Raw genomic sequence first — 17386 nt, forward strand, 5'->3', positions numbered from 1 at the left:
TGGTTGGGTCACACTGAGGAAGGGGTCCTGTAGGAGAAGGTGGGAATCCAAGAGCTTGTTGAGTAAGCAGAACATTGCAAACATGGGGAGGGGTCTGAGTGCCATAGTTAGGAAGGTGCTAGCAGATTTACTAGTTCCTTCATTCACATGCAAACATATCGACCTATGATTGTGGTTCCACTGTGGTAGGCTGTGGAGACAAACACACAAGGAAGGTGGCCTCTGTCTCTGAGTGGGAGGGAATGGATATGGGACTCTGGATCTTGGGAGCAGGGAGGTGATAACTGAAACCATGAGCGTGTGAAGAGGGAGAAGAACACTAAGCTGAGTGCAGGGTCCTGAGTTAGCCCAGGAAAGGTCAATGAATGTTGAGTCTTATTAAATGTGTAGAACCTACAGAGTAGAAGTTGAGTGAAGGAGTGAATGAGATGTGACAAAGTTGAGGTGTTTGGGTGCTAGCTGGGGAAAGTGAACTCAAGTCAGAATTTCAGTTTTTTTTCAAAAAGGATAGGAGAGAATGGTGCAAAGGGGAAATGCAAGGAGAGAAAGAGGACCCGAAAGAATAGGAGAGGGGGAATGCCTGGTGGAGGAGAAGAGGACGGGAATAGGGTTAGGGGATAGGGTTGGCCCTGGGGGGGAGGGAAGAAAGCTTAGGAGGTAAGGATGGTGTGAATAGAAATATGGTTGTAGTTTGGGGGATGGTGGTGCAGGAATTCAAAGTAATAGATTGGGAGATAAAACGATGTAGTGAAAGAAGCAGCAGGAGATACAGTAAGTTAAGATTTCCCAGGGCTCTCCAGTAAAATTCTCTGAAGAAGGTGTTAACCTGCAAAATAAAACTGCTAGTTGTTTCACCAGAAAAGATGGGTGTATTCAGGAATAGCAGAGAATCTTAACCCAGGAGAGGCAAGCTAGGGCAAAACACAGGTGAGTCTGGAGAACTAAACAGAGGAATGCATTTTTATAGCGAGGAAAGGGGGAGGTGCTGGGAGAGGCAGTTATAAACTGAAAGGTCTTTGGAGTAAACTGGGAGCTGGAAGTATAGTGGCTTTTCCCTGGCTGAGTTGTAACTGTCTCTCATTGGCTGGGCTGTTGCCAGGGGAGGAGGAAACCTTCCTTCCTTCTGCTGGGATAGTAAGGTAGTATCTTCCGGCAAGGTCTGTCTTCCTGTTGGGGCTGCAATGGGGCAGGAGTGGTAGGGCTGAGAGCTCCCTCTGCTGGCCTCCTGGCTCCATTCTGAGCAAGGTTTCCCTTTGGGGATCGCAGCTTTGGTTTTGATCCACTGAGTGATGGACATGACAGGATGGTAGATAGTGTAATCACGGTAAATGATGGAGAAGGTGGTTTTGGCAGCAAGATTTAAAACTCGGATTAACCAGTGATGGAGAAGAGTCATCTCCAGGGGAGGATGTTGTCATAGTCCAGGCAAAGAAATAACCAGTGAGTGCTTGGACCGCAGAATTAACTATGAAGATAAATCAGGAGGAATAATTTTAGAAGATCGGAATGTAAGAACAGCAAGATCGGTCAGCTGTCCGATACAGTTGTCACTAACCGTAAGTGGCTATTGAGCATTTTAAATATGGCTAGTCTGAATGGCACTGATGGGCTATGATGTAAATCGCACAACTGATTTTGAAGACTTAGTATGGAAAAATATTTCGTTAATAGATCCTAAAGTGGTTGCAAGCTGAGATGATAATATTTGGGGTACATTGGGTTAGGCAAAATTTATTATTAAAATTAATTTCACCTGTTCCTTTTTACTTTTTAAAAACATGGCTACTAGAGCATTTAAAATTACACATCTGGTTCACATTACGTGTTTTTGGACAATGTTGCTGGGAGGTCGGTAATACTGGGGTGGCCTCTAGGATACAGAGAAATTGGTACAAGATAGAGTTGTAGAAAAACATCGATAAACCCTTTGGACTACCTTCAATTTGAGTCGGTAATTCGATATTGAGGTGGTGATACTCGTAGATGGAGTACTGTCAGCACTGAGTCAAGTGGCACATTGAGAATGCATTTGGTTGTGACCCGCCGGCCACAGTACACGTCTCCCTTCTCACCCGATACAACTGGGACATTTAGTGGGTTGGTTAATGGAAAAAAACCAGTTAAAGAAGAAAAACAAAAAATGAAGCATACAAGCCCAATTTAAATAGTCTATTTAAATTTAACATAAGCATATGCACATCCATTGGTTGGTTCTTGGTTGTTTTAGGAACAAGGCCTTTATGCAATAATGCTTTCCCTACCGTTATGGTGGTAACGGTATCAGGTTCTTTATGGTAAAGTGACAGGTTTGGGATCAAATCTCCGAGCGGAAGTTTTAGAGATTTTTATAAGTTTTCCTCAGCCCTTCACTGTTTCCTCAACTGCGCCTAATTCCACTTTGAAAATTCACGTGCATCCAAAGCTTTCAACTTTTTTCTACTCTTGTTTATGTGTCTGCCTCTTTAATTAAGGACCCAACCACATGTGGAAGTGGCATGAACATTCTGGTGGCACAGCTGACTGACCTTGATATGCACGCAAGCCAGCGGTGAGAGAACTGTGACAAATGTGAGGAATGAGCAGTGAGGGAAGAAGTGAGACCAACCCCAGCCATGGCCAGGGACATGGGCATCCCCCAGAGCATTTCAGGTGTGAACAGAGAGATGGTTGAGTGGAGACTGGCTGAGAGAATTTCCTCAGTGCTAACAAGGGAAGTCAGACATTGGTGTTTGGAGTTCAGAAGGTAGGAGGAAGGATTCTGAAGCAGGAATACCTGGATGGGGCATTCCAGTGGCCAGTAAGAGGGTACCATGATGGCAGTTTTTCCCGGCAATGGAAGGTTTCTCTTTATGGAGTGCTTTTCTTGTGCCCACAAGCCTTGCGGGCCTTATTTCATGGAATGCTCATAGTGTCCCTCATTTTCAGGTGAAGTAATTGAGCAGTTTTCCAAAACAAGTTGTCCTGGAATTAGAACACTGTTTTGTCAAATTTCAAAACCAGTCTCTGGAATGAGGGTTCCTCCAATCATACTGTGCATCAGAATCACCCTGAGAGGGTGGAGTGGTGGGGTGGGGAGAGCTTATTCAAATACAGATTTCCAAACCCCATCCCCAGAAAATTGGATCCAATTGGTCTGGAATGTGGCTATGCTTACCAGGTGATTCTGATGTAGAAGGTTCATGAAAACTGAGTAACATTACAATATTTCCTCTGTGGGGGACTACAGAGGAGGGCCAGCCATAAATGGAGGGTGTACTGCTGAGTGAAGAATGGAGACTACAAATAGATATAGTGGTTTGTTGGCAGCTCAGACCCACTTCTAAGAGCCAATTGTTAGGGGCACCTGGGCGGCTCAGTGGGTTAAGCGTCTGCCTTCGGCTCAGGTCATGATCCCAGGGTCCTGGGATTGAGCCCACATCGGGCTCCACGCTCAGCGGGGAGCCTGCTTCTCCCTCTCCCTCTGCCTGCCACTCTGCCTACTTGTGTTCTCTCTCTCTGTCAAATAAATAAATAAAATCTTAAAAAAAAAAAAGAGCCAATTGTTAAAATTGAAGAAATTTTATGAGGCATTTATTAAACACAATCATTCTCTTTTTTTAAATACATTACACCATTAGTTTTTGATGTAGTGTTCCATGATTCATTGTTTGCGTATAACACCCATTGCTCCATGCAGAATATGCCCTCTTTAATACCCATCACCAGGCTAACCTATCCTCCCACCCCCCTCCCCTCTAGAACCCCTCAGTTTGTTTCTCGGAGTCCATAGTCTCTCATGGTTCGTCTCCCCCTCCGATTTCCCCCCCCTTCATTCTTCCCTTCCTGCTATCTTCTTCCTTTTTAATTTTTTTTAACATACAATGTATTTTTTGTTTCAGAGGTACAGGTCTGTGATTCATCAGTCTTACACAATTCACAGCGCTCACCATAGCACATACCCTCCCCAGCGTCCATCACCCAGCCACCCCAACCCCCAAGTTTTAATTCCTTTAAACTGATTCGTTGGTGTGTGTGGTATGCCCCCAAATAAGCAAGGAGCTCTATCATCTATCAGATAAGCAGGGATTTTTTTCTAAAAAAATACCTTCCAGAACCATAGCATTTTATTTTAAAGATTTCACCCATTTGAGAGAGAACGTGAGAGAGAGCATGAGCGGGGGGGGGGGGGGGGGGGGGAGGGGCAGAGGGAGAAGCAGACTCCCCGCTGAGCAGGGACCCCCCCCCCCCCCCCCCGCTCTGATGCAGGACTCAATCCCAGGACCCCAAGATCAGGACCTGAGCCGAAGGCAGATGCTCAACCCAGGTGCCCCAAGAATTATAACATTTTAGATCTGAAAAAGACCTTAGAAAACATGTAGGACAGTATTTCTCAAAGTGTGTTTGTCAGTCAAACATCAAAATCAGAAATACCTGGTGTTGCTATTAAAACCTGGAACCTCATTAATATGTGGAATATATCTCAGAACTCCTGTATTGGTGGGGGCTTGGGAAGCTGCACATTTTACAAACTCTACATGATTCTGCTGCACTCAAATGAGTAACCCAGTCAAAACCTTTTGTTTTATACATAAAGGAAACAAAATTCTACGATGCAAAGAGAGTCCCCCTTAAGTGAGTCTACATAGCTATTAAGATTCTATCCACTTAAAAAAAAAAGTAAAAGCAACCCATAAAATTGAAATGTGGGAAAAAATAGAAAGCATACCCTTTGTTTAGAGAGATAGCTAAAGGACAATGCAGGACTTCAATCGATATTATGTTGTTCATGTGTGTAGTTACTAGTCCATATGCCCCACCTAGCCACAAATTAGTGTGGTTGCCTTAAATTGCTAACATGAAAATCTTAACTTTCCACTTCTGAAGTTATTGGTTTTAGCCACTCTGTTTTCTTTTTCTAGGTTTCCAAGGTTGCTCTTTTGGGCATGATTTTAGAAATGTAATTATAACTCTGGTTTTATACTTCTGGACTATGTAATCAAACACAGGCTGGTCATAGTGGAAAATATACAATTCTTAGCTCTGTTACATTAACAAGGAACGTGGCTGGATGCAAATCTAACCAAGTGGCATGTCTTCCTAGTGGCAGCTTCCCCCCCCCCCAAATCCAAAAAAGATGCTGTAGGAAATGTAGACATAGGGGTATGGAACCAGTTTTTCCAGAAACATTTTTCTTTTGGTCCAATAAAATCATTTAAATGTCCTATTCCAGGAGAAAGTTTTTATTCAGTGTGATGCATTGTTAGACAGGTGGAGAAAGAACAAGTTAAGAAAGAAAAAAAGTCTCACGGTGTCCAGTTTTTTTTTTTTTTTTGCTTGGTTGGAGTACTCGATGGATTATTTATTTATTTAGATTTGCACTATTCTTAAATCCAAATGGCAACCTCTTCAGAATAACATTTGTTTCAGAGTTGCTCCAACAATATAAATTTTGTCCAAGGGCTGGGCATTTAAAGCTCTAAATAATTATATACTTTTACAATAACTTTAAGAAGGTTTTGGAGGCTTTATCTCTCTTGATCAGAGTTTTCTTTCTATAACAGGATTTAATCTTTTTATTTTTAAATTTTTTCTTGGAAAAGATTCTTCAGCCCCAATCAAGCGTTCAGATGACTGCAGCCCTGGCCAACATCCTGGTTACGATCTAATAAGAAACTCGAAGCCAGAACTACCCAGATAAACTGCTCCTGAAAGATTTAATCTTAAATCAAACTGAATCCTTTGTCCAGTGCACACCCAGTGTTGTATTTTGTTTTTCCGAGGGTTGCTACAGAAGGAGGTTGGCACAGCACTGCCAAATGACAGCCTTATCATGTTTTGTTTTTCGTTTTTTTCCTGAGAGAATCCAGGAATGTGCATTTAATACAATTAAAGACAGTATCTGCAAAACGATAGAATGTATTTTTATTGTCTTAAACCTCTAAATCAAAGTGCACAATGTTCTGTTATCCAGCCAGACCTTGCAATAAATGCAAGCCCAACTCTTGGGTTTGTGTTTGGACTATCAGTGCAGTCATTAAAGATACATCATAGGGAAAGGGCAAGTGGCTGCCAATAATTCCTTTTTGTTTCTCTCTCTCTCTCTCTCTTTTTTTTCCTGGAATAGTCTCTAATTATTGGTGCATCAAGATGGAAACCCTGGTCGGCTGAGAGCAGATGTTACTTTAAAAGGCTCCCCTAGCAATCCAAGAGCATTTTTCCACGCGCGAAGTCCTGGGTCTTTCAATGACCGCAACGTTCCCAACGCATTCCGTAGCTGTCACTTCACCTGCGTCGTCCGCGGCGCCATTTGGCTCTTGACGTGGCTGCGAGCCGGCCACGCCAGCCGCCCTCCCCGATCCGCACCGAATCCGGCTGGCGCGCGCCGGCCCCCTCCTCGCAGTGGTTTCTCCTGCAGCTCCCCTGGGCTCGGCGGCCAGTAGTGCGGCCCGCCGAGCCGCCGCTTCGCCCCTCTCCTCTGGGTGGCCCCGCGCGCGGCCGGCGCTCAGTCGCCCGGGGAGGTGAGGCGTGCGGAGGCTGCTGCGGAACTTGGCTCCCCGCGCAGCGCCGGCCCGCGGAGTCCCCGAGCCCAGACAAAAGAGGCGGCGGGCGCAGGGAGGCGCGGGCGATGGCCGCGCGAGGAGGCCGGGCGCTGCTGGCGCTGTGCGTGGCCCTGGCCGCCTGCGGGTGGCTGCTGGGGGCCGGAGCCCAGGAGCCCGGGGCGCCCGCGGCGGGCATGAGGCGGCGCCGGCGGCTGCAGCAGGAGGACGGCATCTCCTTCGAGTACCACCGTTACCCCGAGCTGCGCGAGGCGCTGGTGTCCGTGTGGCTGCAGTGCACCGCCATCAGCAGGATCTACACGGTGGGGCGCAGCTTCGAGGGCCGGGAGCTCCTGGTCATCGAGCTGTCCGACAACCCCGGTGTCCATGAGCCTGGTAAGAGCGCTGCACCCTGCCGTCTCCGGGGGCGTCTCGGAGGGCCGCAGAGGCTTGGACGTGGCGGTGGGGGCAGGGGGGAAAAAGGTGGGCCCGGGGGTGCCTTTTGGGAAAGGGCGCCTGGGGTGGAAGGTACAAGTGGAGGGAGGGATGCAGATGCATGAACCTGACCTAGAGCGTTGCGGGTTGCCGGCTTCCCCATCTCTGCGGTCTCCCCCCCACCCAAGCCTTGCGCCCACCTCCAGCCCTTAGTTCACCCTTGGTGAGCATGGGCCCGGGAGGCGGGAGGGGAGCACGCAAATCCGCACGCCCGCAAAACCGGGCGGTCACTCTCACTCTGCTGCGTCGAAGACCAGAGAGAATAATTGGGAGTCCTCAGAGAGGAGGTCGACCTTCCTTGCAGACAAGAGTAGAAAGGTAAGGTGCAGAAGTCAGGAACTTAGAGGAAACGAGGAAGAGTCCTTTCGCATTTGTTTCCTCATTTCCAGAGGACAAGCTTGGGTCCTGCAGGCTCTGCATACCCATCCCTACCTGTATGTGCTTATCAGGTACGCGCACTGCTGTGGGTGCCCCAGCAGCGTGAACGATATCGGCAGCACTGGGTGGTGGTGTGTGCAGACACGTAGGTCTTCCTGCCAGGGTGGAAAAGTGGCCCTGACAGGCATTTCCATTCTGAAACTGCATACGGCCTAAGGAAAAAAGGAGTATCCCATTTTCTTGGCTTTAGCCAGTTGAGATGAGTAGTTTGTGACCGGGTTTTTATTTCAGCTGATGTTCCCATATAGCCGTCTTATGCATCTTCCTTCTGAATGTGTTAAGGCACGTTTTATTTACGTTAAATGCGATTCATTTGGTATTAATAAATGGATTTAAAAAATGTTCTTGGGTCTTTTTTTCATTATGCTTCTGCTCTTTGGAAATGATGTAACTCTTCAAATGATATAAGGCCTGGTCTTCTGATAGTAAAGGTACTGTTAAAATAATCTGGGCTAATAACAGTAGCATAGGATGCCTGATTTTTTTTTTTTTTTAATTACAGAGAAAGCTAGAAAATAGACAAAAAATTCTCAATGTAGGGCCAGAATAGTTTTATGATGATATTTAGGAATCAAACTGGAAAAATATTAAAATAAGTGATGAATAGAGACTCTTTGATCTTCAAATGCAGAGTGTATGGGTTGATCAATAATAAATCTTCAAGCAGGAAACTTTTCTCTTTTTTTTTTTTTTAAAGATTTTATTTATTTATTTGACAGAGAGAGAGCGAGAGCAGGAACACAAGCAGAGGGAGTGGGAGAGGGAGAAGCAGGCTTCCTGCTAAGCAGGGAGCCGGATGTGGGACTCGATCCCAGGACCCTGGGATCATGACCTGAGCCGAAGGCAGACGCTTAACGACTGAGCCACCCAGGCGCCCAAGCAGGAAACTTTTCTTACCTTCAACTAATATGAGGGAAAAGGTTTGTATAAGCTTGTTGTCAGACCCTAAAATGAGATCCTAGAAAACATTTTATGGAGTGAGATCTAGCAGGACTCAGCATGTAGACTTAGAAAGTTTGAAGATTGGTTTCATACTGTTCTCTGAAGATAAAGAAAAATGAAAAATGTGGCGACTCCATCTCAATTATTTCAAATAACCAAAGTCATGGCATCCTAGGCACAGATAAAGCTAATCTAAATATTTGTGATTCTCCTGTTGCCTGCTTACTTAGAACCTTTTGTTGTTCTACTATTAGAGATTGCTCCTCAGAATGTGTTACACTGTTTCGTCAAGATAATGTGAAAGCTAATGTTAACTTTTTGTTGTTTTGTTTCAAGTTAAATAAAATTCTAAAGTGATATTACTGTTAGGACGCAATATGCTTTTGAAGATGAAAACAATAGTTCTTTTACTTCAATACCTGGAATGTATAGTCTTTCAAGATTTGCAGAGTTCTCTTTTAGATTGCAAACTCTGTGAGGGGGGACGACGCCTGCACACATAGCCTGACTCAGGCACACCGCAGGCACTCTATACACATTATGGGAAAAATGGAATCAGTCATTAGCTGAATAAAACAGTGCTTTGAAATAAAATGTTTTATTCCTCATAAAGACAAACATCTACCTCTGCCCCGATTTACATTATGTGCTTTATAGTTCCTTGTTAAATGAAGGGAACTTTAAGGTCATGGTTACTTAATAACAAAATACAAATGTCTATCCATTGTATTTTTTATTTTTTTATTATTATTTTTAAGTAGACTCCATACCCAATATGGGGCTGGAACTCACGACCCCCAGGATCAAGAGTTGCATCCCACTGATTGAGCCAGCCAGGCGCCCCTATCCCTTGTATTTTTATTTATTTTTCATCTTTTTAAGATTTTATTTATTTACCTGAGAGAGAGAGGGAACCAGAGAAAGCATGAGTGGAGGGGCAAAAGAAGAGGGAGAAGCAGACTCCCGCTGAGCAAGGAGCCCCATGCGGGACCCATCCTAGGACCCTGGGATCATGACCTGAGTGGAAGGCAGACGCTTAACCTACTGAGCCAGCCAAGCACCCCTATCCATTGTATTTTTAAAGGTAGAAATAAACTATGATGAACCAACACTAAAAAGCCACACTTTATAAGAGAAGATAAGTAGGTTAGAAATTTCTCCATCACTTTATAAGAGAAGATAAGTAGGTTAGAAATTTTCAGTGAACTAGTGTTAACAAACAAGATTCAACAGTAAATTTTAGAGATCTTATTGGCTCTATTCACCAATTCATGAATGGGTCAGCATCCACTCTAGTAGATAGAAGGGAGCTCCAAGGAGCTGTACAAAATGAAAAACTTTAATAGGCAAAAGGGAGCAGGAACAAGAAAGTTATACTAGGCAAAAAAAGCAGATTGATTATTGTAAGCTTACTTTCCTTTAGGGAATGGCAGGGATCTATCAGGCAGAATCCCTAACTAGTGCTGATCAGGTGATTCCTAAGTGACTGGTTTAAGATTCCATTTCTGGGACAGATAAAACTGCAAGTAAGTTCAGGGCAGGTCTTCGGCAGTAAGTTCTTCGGCTCAGGTCAAGATCCCAGGGTCCTGGGATGGAGCCCCGCATCGGGCTCCCTGCTCGGCGGGAAGCCTGCTTCTCCCTCTCCCCCTCCCCCTGCTTGTGTTCCCTCTCTCGCTGTGTCTCTCTCTGTCAAATAAATAAATAAAATCTTAAAAAAAAAAAAACAAACCTGCAAGTAAGTTCAGTCTCTGATGTGGAGCTTAGCGTAAGTGACTCCACCTTGGGCCTGTTGTCTTATTTCTAAAATTAGTAAATAGGTCTGATTAGTATATAAGTTTGATAGTACTGTATGAATTAACTTTTTAGGAAGTTGGAGAGTATTCACCATCCTTAAATGATTGTCAAATTCCTTCTAGAGTAAAATATTTTAAGAAATGAAAAAGGAACATCCACACTTCTTCTGAGGTAGAAATGGATGCATTCAGTGTTTTTTTGAGCACCCCACGCTCTAGGTGGGCCAAGTTCTATGCACTGTGCAGGATACATAAGCTAGTCCTTGCCCTCTGGGGAACTGAGAAATAGGAATTGGAAGGGCAGTATGAAGGCTGCAAGAACAGTGTGGGAGGACTGGAGAAAGGACACCGGGGATGGTAGGTTATTGAAGACTAGATGACAAGAAGGCAGGAAAAGTGCAGTTACTGGAATTTACCATTGCCAGTGCAGCTTGAACAAATGTATGTTTTAACAGAGGCCCCTGCATCTAGGGGCAGTGTCTTAACTGTTTTTCACCTTGTAAGTATCTGTTTTTTGTTTGCTTGAATTAATATTTCTGATTAAGCTAGTAAGAAATAATATTTGGCCGGCGCCTGGGTGGCTCAGTTGGTTAAGCGACTGCCTTCGGCTCAGGTCATGATCCTGGAGTCCCGGGATCGAGTCCTGCATTGGGCTCCCTGCTCGGCAGGGAGCCTGCTTCTCCCTCTGACCCTCCCGCTTCTCATGTGCTCTTTGTCTCTCTCATTCTCTCTGTCTCAAATAAATAAATAAAATCTTAAAAAAAAAAAAAGAAATAATATTTGGCTTAACAAAATCATTTACTTGATTAAAACTTTGATCAACTTGCCCATAATCATCTTACCTTCCAGTAAGAGAGAGGTGTCAAGTTTATTAGTTTTCTTAATCAAAATTCTTTTACTGGAGATGCCTGGGTGGCTCAGTCGTTTAAGTGTCTGCCTTTGGCTCAGGTCATGATCCCAGGGTCCTGGGAATGAGCCCCGCATTGGGCTCCCTGCTTCTCCCTCTCCCTCTGCTCTCCCCCCACCCATGTTGTGCTCTCTCACTCTCGTTCTGTCTCAGATAAACAAATAAAATCTTCATTAAAAAATTCTTTTTCTGAACTTTAAAAAAAGGTAGCTAATGTCTAAGTATTTAGTTAGCATAATAGAAGAGCTCTCCCAAAACAAAACATCCATACATAAAGCTTTCCCTGTGGTAGACCGGGCAAGTGAGAGGTTTACTTGGTTAAATTGGCAGGTTAGGGATGGAAGGTATTTGTTCACACCACCAGCTCTCTTCCTGAGCAGCAAGAAGTGATCATCATACTTGCATGGTACTAGGCTGTGGCCTGAGCTGAAACTTATCTACTGAAAATGATTTGTTCGGTCAGATAGTCTACATTTGAATTCATCCAAAGGGAAAGAAAATTCCATTTTGAATTGATCTGCCAGGAATATCCATGCCTATTCTGTCCTGGCACCGTAGGAATCAACTTGACTCTAGACTGGCTGAATTCTGGGTCTCAGTTATTATTTTGTATCTCTTGGAGACCTGCAAAATTGGATTGGAGAAGGGTTGTGCGTAGCTGCCATCCTCAGTTAGAAGAACTGCAAGTGGTCTTGGAACCAGTCTCATCTCACACTTTGTGAGTCTGGACCCCTGATGCAGGAGTAGGATGAGGGCTGGCTAAGATTGAGTCTCTGTCAAACTGGGCTCTTGGCTGATTCTAGATGCTCAGATGTGTTCCCTTAGATATGATCCTTGCCAGGCCTCATCATGTTCCTTATTTTTCTTCCTGTTTGCTTATATCTTATACTTTTAAAATATTTCTGTGCATAGGGACTCAAGTTCTCAAACCCAAACATATGCTGTCCTAGGAATGCATATCCATCATTACAATACTCATAAAAGAACCTGTATTAATTTATGTCTAAACAATGAAATCTGTTTTCCCAGACCAGTCCTCCCAGAGTTAAACGGGAGTTAAGATTAGTTTATTTAAAACATGAATTCTTTAACATGTAGTTTAAGATTGCTCTTGGGAAGCAAGTCTGATTTATAGCTAAAATGCTATCTTAGAAACTTCTTTAGAGCATAGATTTTTCTCTTTCAAAGGCTGGAATGATTATTTTGGACCTATTCCTTCCAAAATCTGTTAAAATTTAAAGTGTATGAATGCCAGTACGTATTTGCCAAATATTGTGATGGAACATTTAATGTTGGCAAAATTTCTATACAGATTAAAAAAAGGGGATTTTGATTATTTTGTATGACCTTTTTCATACCAGATTAATATGTTATGTATTAGTGGGAAATGCTTATAATTGAGTAACACCTTACAGTTGGTGAACATAGATGTTAGATTCTGGAGAAGGATCTAGATGTGTACCACATATGGTCAAGGGTTATTTTTAGACCTGAGTGAGTTATTGCAGCTCTTGCCAGAAATTGTGTATTTGATTGACTTGTGATTGGCTTATGGAAGAGAGGAAATGAGACTGGCCTCTAACATTATATCCTGTGCTCAGGCAAAGTACCAGCTTTCTGTGGAAACCGATTTGAGAGATAGCAAAGGAATCATCTGCCAGCATCTTACTTATTGACATAGCATGGGGGTGAAATCCCCACCTTGGCAGTCCCTTCCTTTGGGAAAGATATTTTTGACAAATAGAAAAATAATCCCTCTAAGGGGTGATGTATAACCCGGTCTTTCCCAAAGTATGTTCAATGGAACATTAGTTCAGCTTGGCTTGAGAAATATTAGGTAAACAAAACTAAATAGGTTTGTTTATTGCACACCTTATCAGAGCCCTTGAATAAACAAACCTGTATTTTAAATCTCCAAGTTAGATATATAATATACAGTATTTTCCAATCTTTTTTCCCCATGGGACCCCACTTTTTTTTTTTTTTTCGAGGAACTTATTTTGGAACTAGTATTTCATTAGTTTGAGAAACGGAGCATTAGCATGTTATCATTCATTAACATTATGCAGGATTAATTGGACAATTCTGTAGCAGAGAGACTCATACAAGGTGTTCCTCAGTGGTGGAGAGCATATGGCTTCTGTTTTTTTCCTCCCTTAAACAGCTAGCATAGCGATTTGTGTAAATTCTTAAGATAGGCTTATTGACTTGAGAACATGGTCCTGAGGCAATCAGGCATAGGACAGATCATTTTGATAGGAAAGATTAAAGTATCAAGTGCATCCCAGTTCCTTTACTGGTAAGTAGCTTTATGCTTTTAACTTCGGTCTACCTGTTTTTCTTATCTATAAAATAGGAATACTTAAAAACTCATAACCTCCCAGGGTTGCCGTGAGGCCGAAGCAGTATGGTATACAGAAAATAATTCCAGGAAGTTGCTTGCATCTAGTTATTAAGAAGATGGGCTCATTTGTTAAATTTTTTTCTGCAATTTCAGTCGATCCGGAAAACGTGCTCCATTGGCTTTGCCCACTTGGAGTGGCCTCCTTGGCGGTGTCGGCCGTCACATGGGAGCTCTACATGTTTACCTGTTCTGATGGACGGCCCCCAAGGACTTTTCCCCTCTTATCACTGTTTCTTGTTCGCACATGTTTGCCTTTTCTCGATTTTTAAAACGTGAGGCGTTCCTGCTTCTCTTCAGTTTTATATCCTAATTTGCTTCATTCAGTAGGAACAGTGAACATGTTCATGGGTGTTTGAGAACGTCTTCACGGTTGTGTCTTCACGGTTGTTTCTTCACGGAGCTAAATAAATCCAGGGCAATTCCAAGATTTACTTTGGCAAACTAACTTATTTTTCCAAAAAATTTATAATGAAACTGCTCAGGTCCTGACTACTTTATTCTTTTACAGCCTCACTGTAAGTGAAAGCTCTTTAAAACCTCCTTCCTCCCCCTCCCTAATTTCCTTACTCCCATTTCTTTGTTTTCCAGAGTTCTTTGAAGAGCTATCATGTAAAGGTTTCTACTATATGCACCGATATTAGGGGCCTTTTGTTCAAACCCTGTCTCTTCCTATTTTTAATTAATTGCTCTTGGGTGAATTACTTAACTGCTCTGTAAGTCCTATATTCATCACCTATGAAATGACAATAATGTGATGATTCAGTGAAGTAGTAAATATAAAGTCCTTAGTTCAACATGTGTCAACAGTTATTACCTCTATTATGGTCTTTCCCAATGTTGGTCTAAATGCTCCCCAGTAGACTGTGAGCTTTTTGTGGTCACAGATGGTGTTTATCCCAAACGTTTAGTACTCTGTGTAGGACATAGTGGCCACTCGGAACGTTTGTGGAATAAATGAAATTTCTCAAACAGGCCAAAAATGTGCATCACCAAACAAAGCTGTGTTGAAGGTCAATGTTGATTTTATGCCTGGTGGCATACTGGCAGTATGATCACAAGAAAGGATAAAACTGATATTTTTCTTATGTATATACTTCTGTTTTATTGTGATGCATCCAGTTTTGCATAATGGGGAGAAATCCACCCACATATCAGTGATGGCTTGTTGTGTTTGTTGTCTGCTACAACCGGACTCTTCTCTTGAGACATTTTAGAAAATTAGGTGGCTTTTTAAGCATTAACTAAAAGTTCTCAAGATGACCAGTAAAAATGTACTTAGTAAAATTTTTGACCTTTAGAAAATCTGCTTGAGCCCTTCGGTGTTGTGTGCTAAGAACTGTGTGCTCCTTTGAAGGTGGAAGGCATACATCCCAGGTTTTAATTTTCCCTTCCCTCATGAAATGGCATTCAAATCATGCCCCTGAAAATGCCGTAGAGGAGGAGGTTTATCTGAAAGCCAGCTGATGGGTCAAAAGAGCTCAAATTTGAAATACGTTTAAATTCACTCTTTCCTTCCCTTCTTGTTAATTACAGGAATTGCTGCCAGTCCATTCTTCTGAATGTTTCTCTTTCTTTCAAAATTCAGGATATGGTGTTTTGTAGGCGATCCAGCGACCAGCTCTTTCTAATAAAATGTGGCTTCAGAGAAGATCCTGTCTGTGTTCCCAGTGCCTTTTATTATTTTCAAATGATTGCCTACATCTTTAAATGTCTTCAAATAGTAATCCTTGAAGGATAAGGTGGCTCGCGTAGAGTGTTACAGAGCTGACTCTTAAATGAGAAATGAATGACGTATAGTAATAAACTCAGCAACAATTCTCCACTGCCAGTAAATATTTTGCGTTTTTTAATAGAAACCTGTTTACTATAAAGTCACTGCCGAGCATCATAGTCCTATTATAATAATAACAATAATAATACCTCTCATTTTTAAGACATTTGCTTTCAAACGAAGACTAATTATTTAAAAAATGGATGCAGATCACTCATTTTAAAAAAAATGAGACTAAGTATAACCTTTAACTTAAATCCAGGTTCCTAAAATAATCCCTTGCTGTTCAGGGAATTGGGAAAAACAACAATTATCTCATGTATTTGCATATGCAGGCAAACACTCAGATGTTCACATCCCAGAATGGTGCTGTCTGATTGGACTACCCCGTTTCTCTTACTACATTAAATTATTCAAAACTAGAAAATCTTCTCTTTACTACACAGCTGCTACTCACTGCCATTGTCCATTTTTTTTCCCAAAGAAATATTTTATTTCTGGAGCTCAGCTCAACATCTTGCACAAATCATAAGCTTGACCATGAGTTCAGGGTAGGAAAAGCTCAATATAAATGTTGGGCTGTCACCTCCCTGACCAAATTTCTGAATACCTTTTTTTCTTTTTCTTTTTCTAGCCAAGGGGTAGTTTTAAAAAAGGCCTTTTCTCATAACCATTATAAAAAATTGCTATGTAACATTCCAAGATGAAGGCAACTTTCCAAGATGAAAAGAGAATTAGGCTTTTGTCGGTGTAGTTAATATTTTTAATTTAATTTAGAGAATATTTACTGAATACCCACTATGTATATGCTATTTTATTTTCTCTTCCAGTCACCCTTTCAGGCAGTTCCTTTGCATATCTTGAAATGAGCTATTTAGTTTCTTGACTTGGATTCACTTTTTTTTTTAAAAAAAAGATTTATTTATTTGAGAGAGAGAGAGAGTGCACAAGTGGGGGGAAGGGCAGAGGGAGACAGAGAAGCAGACTCCCGACTGAGCGCATAGCCTGACTCAGGGCTTGATCCCATGACCCTGAGATCATGACCTGAGCCAAAACCAAGAGTCAGACACTAAACTGACTGAGACACCCAGGCGCCCCCTGGATTCACTCTTTTACACATGTTGAGCTTAATTTACATGCTGTATAACCATTGGGCATTTTACTTCATTCTGTATAAAATGTGTGCTCCATATAGATGCAAGGGTCGAAGAGCTCCCTATTCTGTTCTTGATGTAGCAAGCATAAAAACAGTATCTGTAGGGGAAACTACTGGAAATGTTAGACATTTGCAAAATAAAATGTCTTCTGTCCTTTTTGTGTGTGTTTTAGGTGCAGTGTGGGCCATATGTTTTAAAGTACAGTCTTATTGAAATAGTTTCATTTGTCTCAAACTGTGACATTGTTCAGCACAGATCCTTATTTATTTATTTATTTATTTATTTATTTATTCATTCATTCATTCATTCATTCATTTTAAGTTTATGAGAAGGAACCAGTCTCATTCACTGTGGGAACTCAGTAAATATTAAGCCAGATTCTTACCATAATCAGCTTTATGGGAATTAAGTTAACAGACTTTTGGGAAACTGCACTAACTTCACACAGTCAATAGGACCTTTATAGTGCTCACCCAAAGAGAAATCTGCTTATTGTATTTTCTCAAGAGTCAAATTCAGTTTTTGGAAAATGCTAAAGCAATACAAAATATAGATAAATAATTCGCATGTGAATATTATATGGATGTATAGTGAATGATACTACATAGACAAATAGATTAAAATACTATATAGACATATAGGTTTTGTCTAGATGATGGCAAGATAATCATGAGTGGAGCTATCATTTTAAATTATTTTAACTTTCAAATTGGCTTCTTTATATTTATAGATTTCAGTTGCATCTGTAAAATAGCCTTCATTTTCGTTGTTTTTACTCCCACCCATAGCTACTATCAGGAAATAAAGAGTCTTCTCTCACTAAGTGGCTTATTAAAAAAAAAAAGTCTTGGGGTGCCTCGCTGGCTCAGTTGGAAGAGCTAGCAATGGTTGAGTTTGAGCCCCACGGTTGGGGGTTGAGATTTCTTAAAAATAAAATCTTAAAAGTTTTTTTTCAAAAGCTTTC

At 42.0% G+C, this 17386-nt stretch overlaps 1 protein-coding gene across 2 annotated transcripts in view; it reads left to right on the top strand.

The window, feature by feature from the left end:
* Positions 1 to 6293: 6293 nt before the first annotated feature.
* Positions 6294 to 17386, top strand: part of CPE (carboxypeptidase E) — a 116820-nt gene continuing 105727 nt past the window's right edge. Inside the window, exon 1 of one of the 2 annotated variants that reach the window (XM_064585239.1) lies at positions 6294 to 6911. In XM_064585239.1, the coding sequence (XP_064441309.1) occupies positions 6605 to 6911 (307 nt within the window). In that variant the 5' untranslated portion in view covers positions 6294 to 6604. The remainder of the gene's footprint in view (positions 6912 to 17386) is intronic. The other variant, XM_064585241.1, reaches the window with a different exon arrangement.

Source organism: Mirounga angustirostris, unplaced genomic scaffold (genome assembly GCF_029215605.1).
Source record: "Mirounga angustirostris isolate CCGP_5_RB_7025 unplaced genomic scaffold, mMirAng1.0.hap1 SCAF_2, whole genome shotgun sequence".
NCBI classification, from domain to species: Eukaryota; Metazoa; Chordata; class Mammalia; order Carnivora; family Phocidae; genus Mirounga; species Mirounga angustirostris.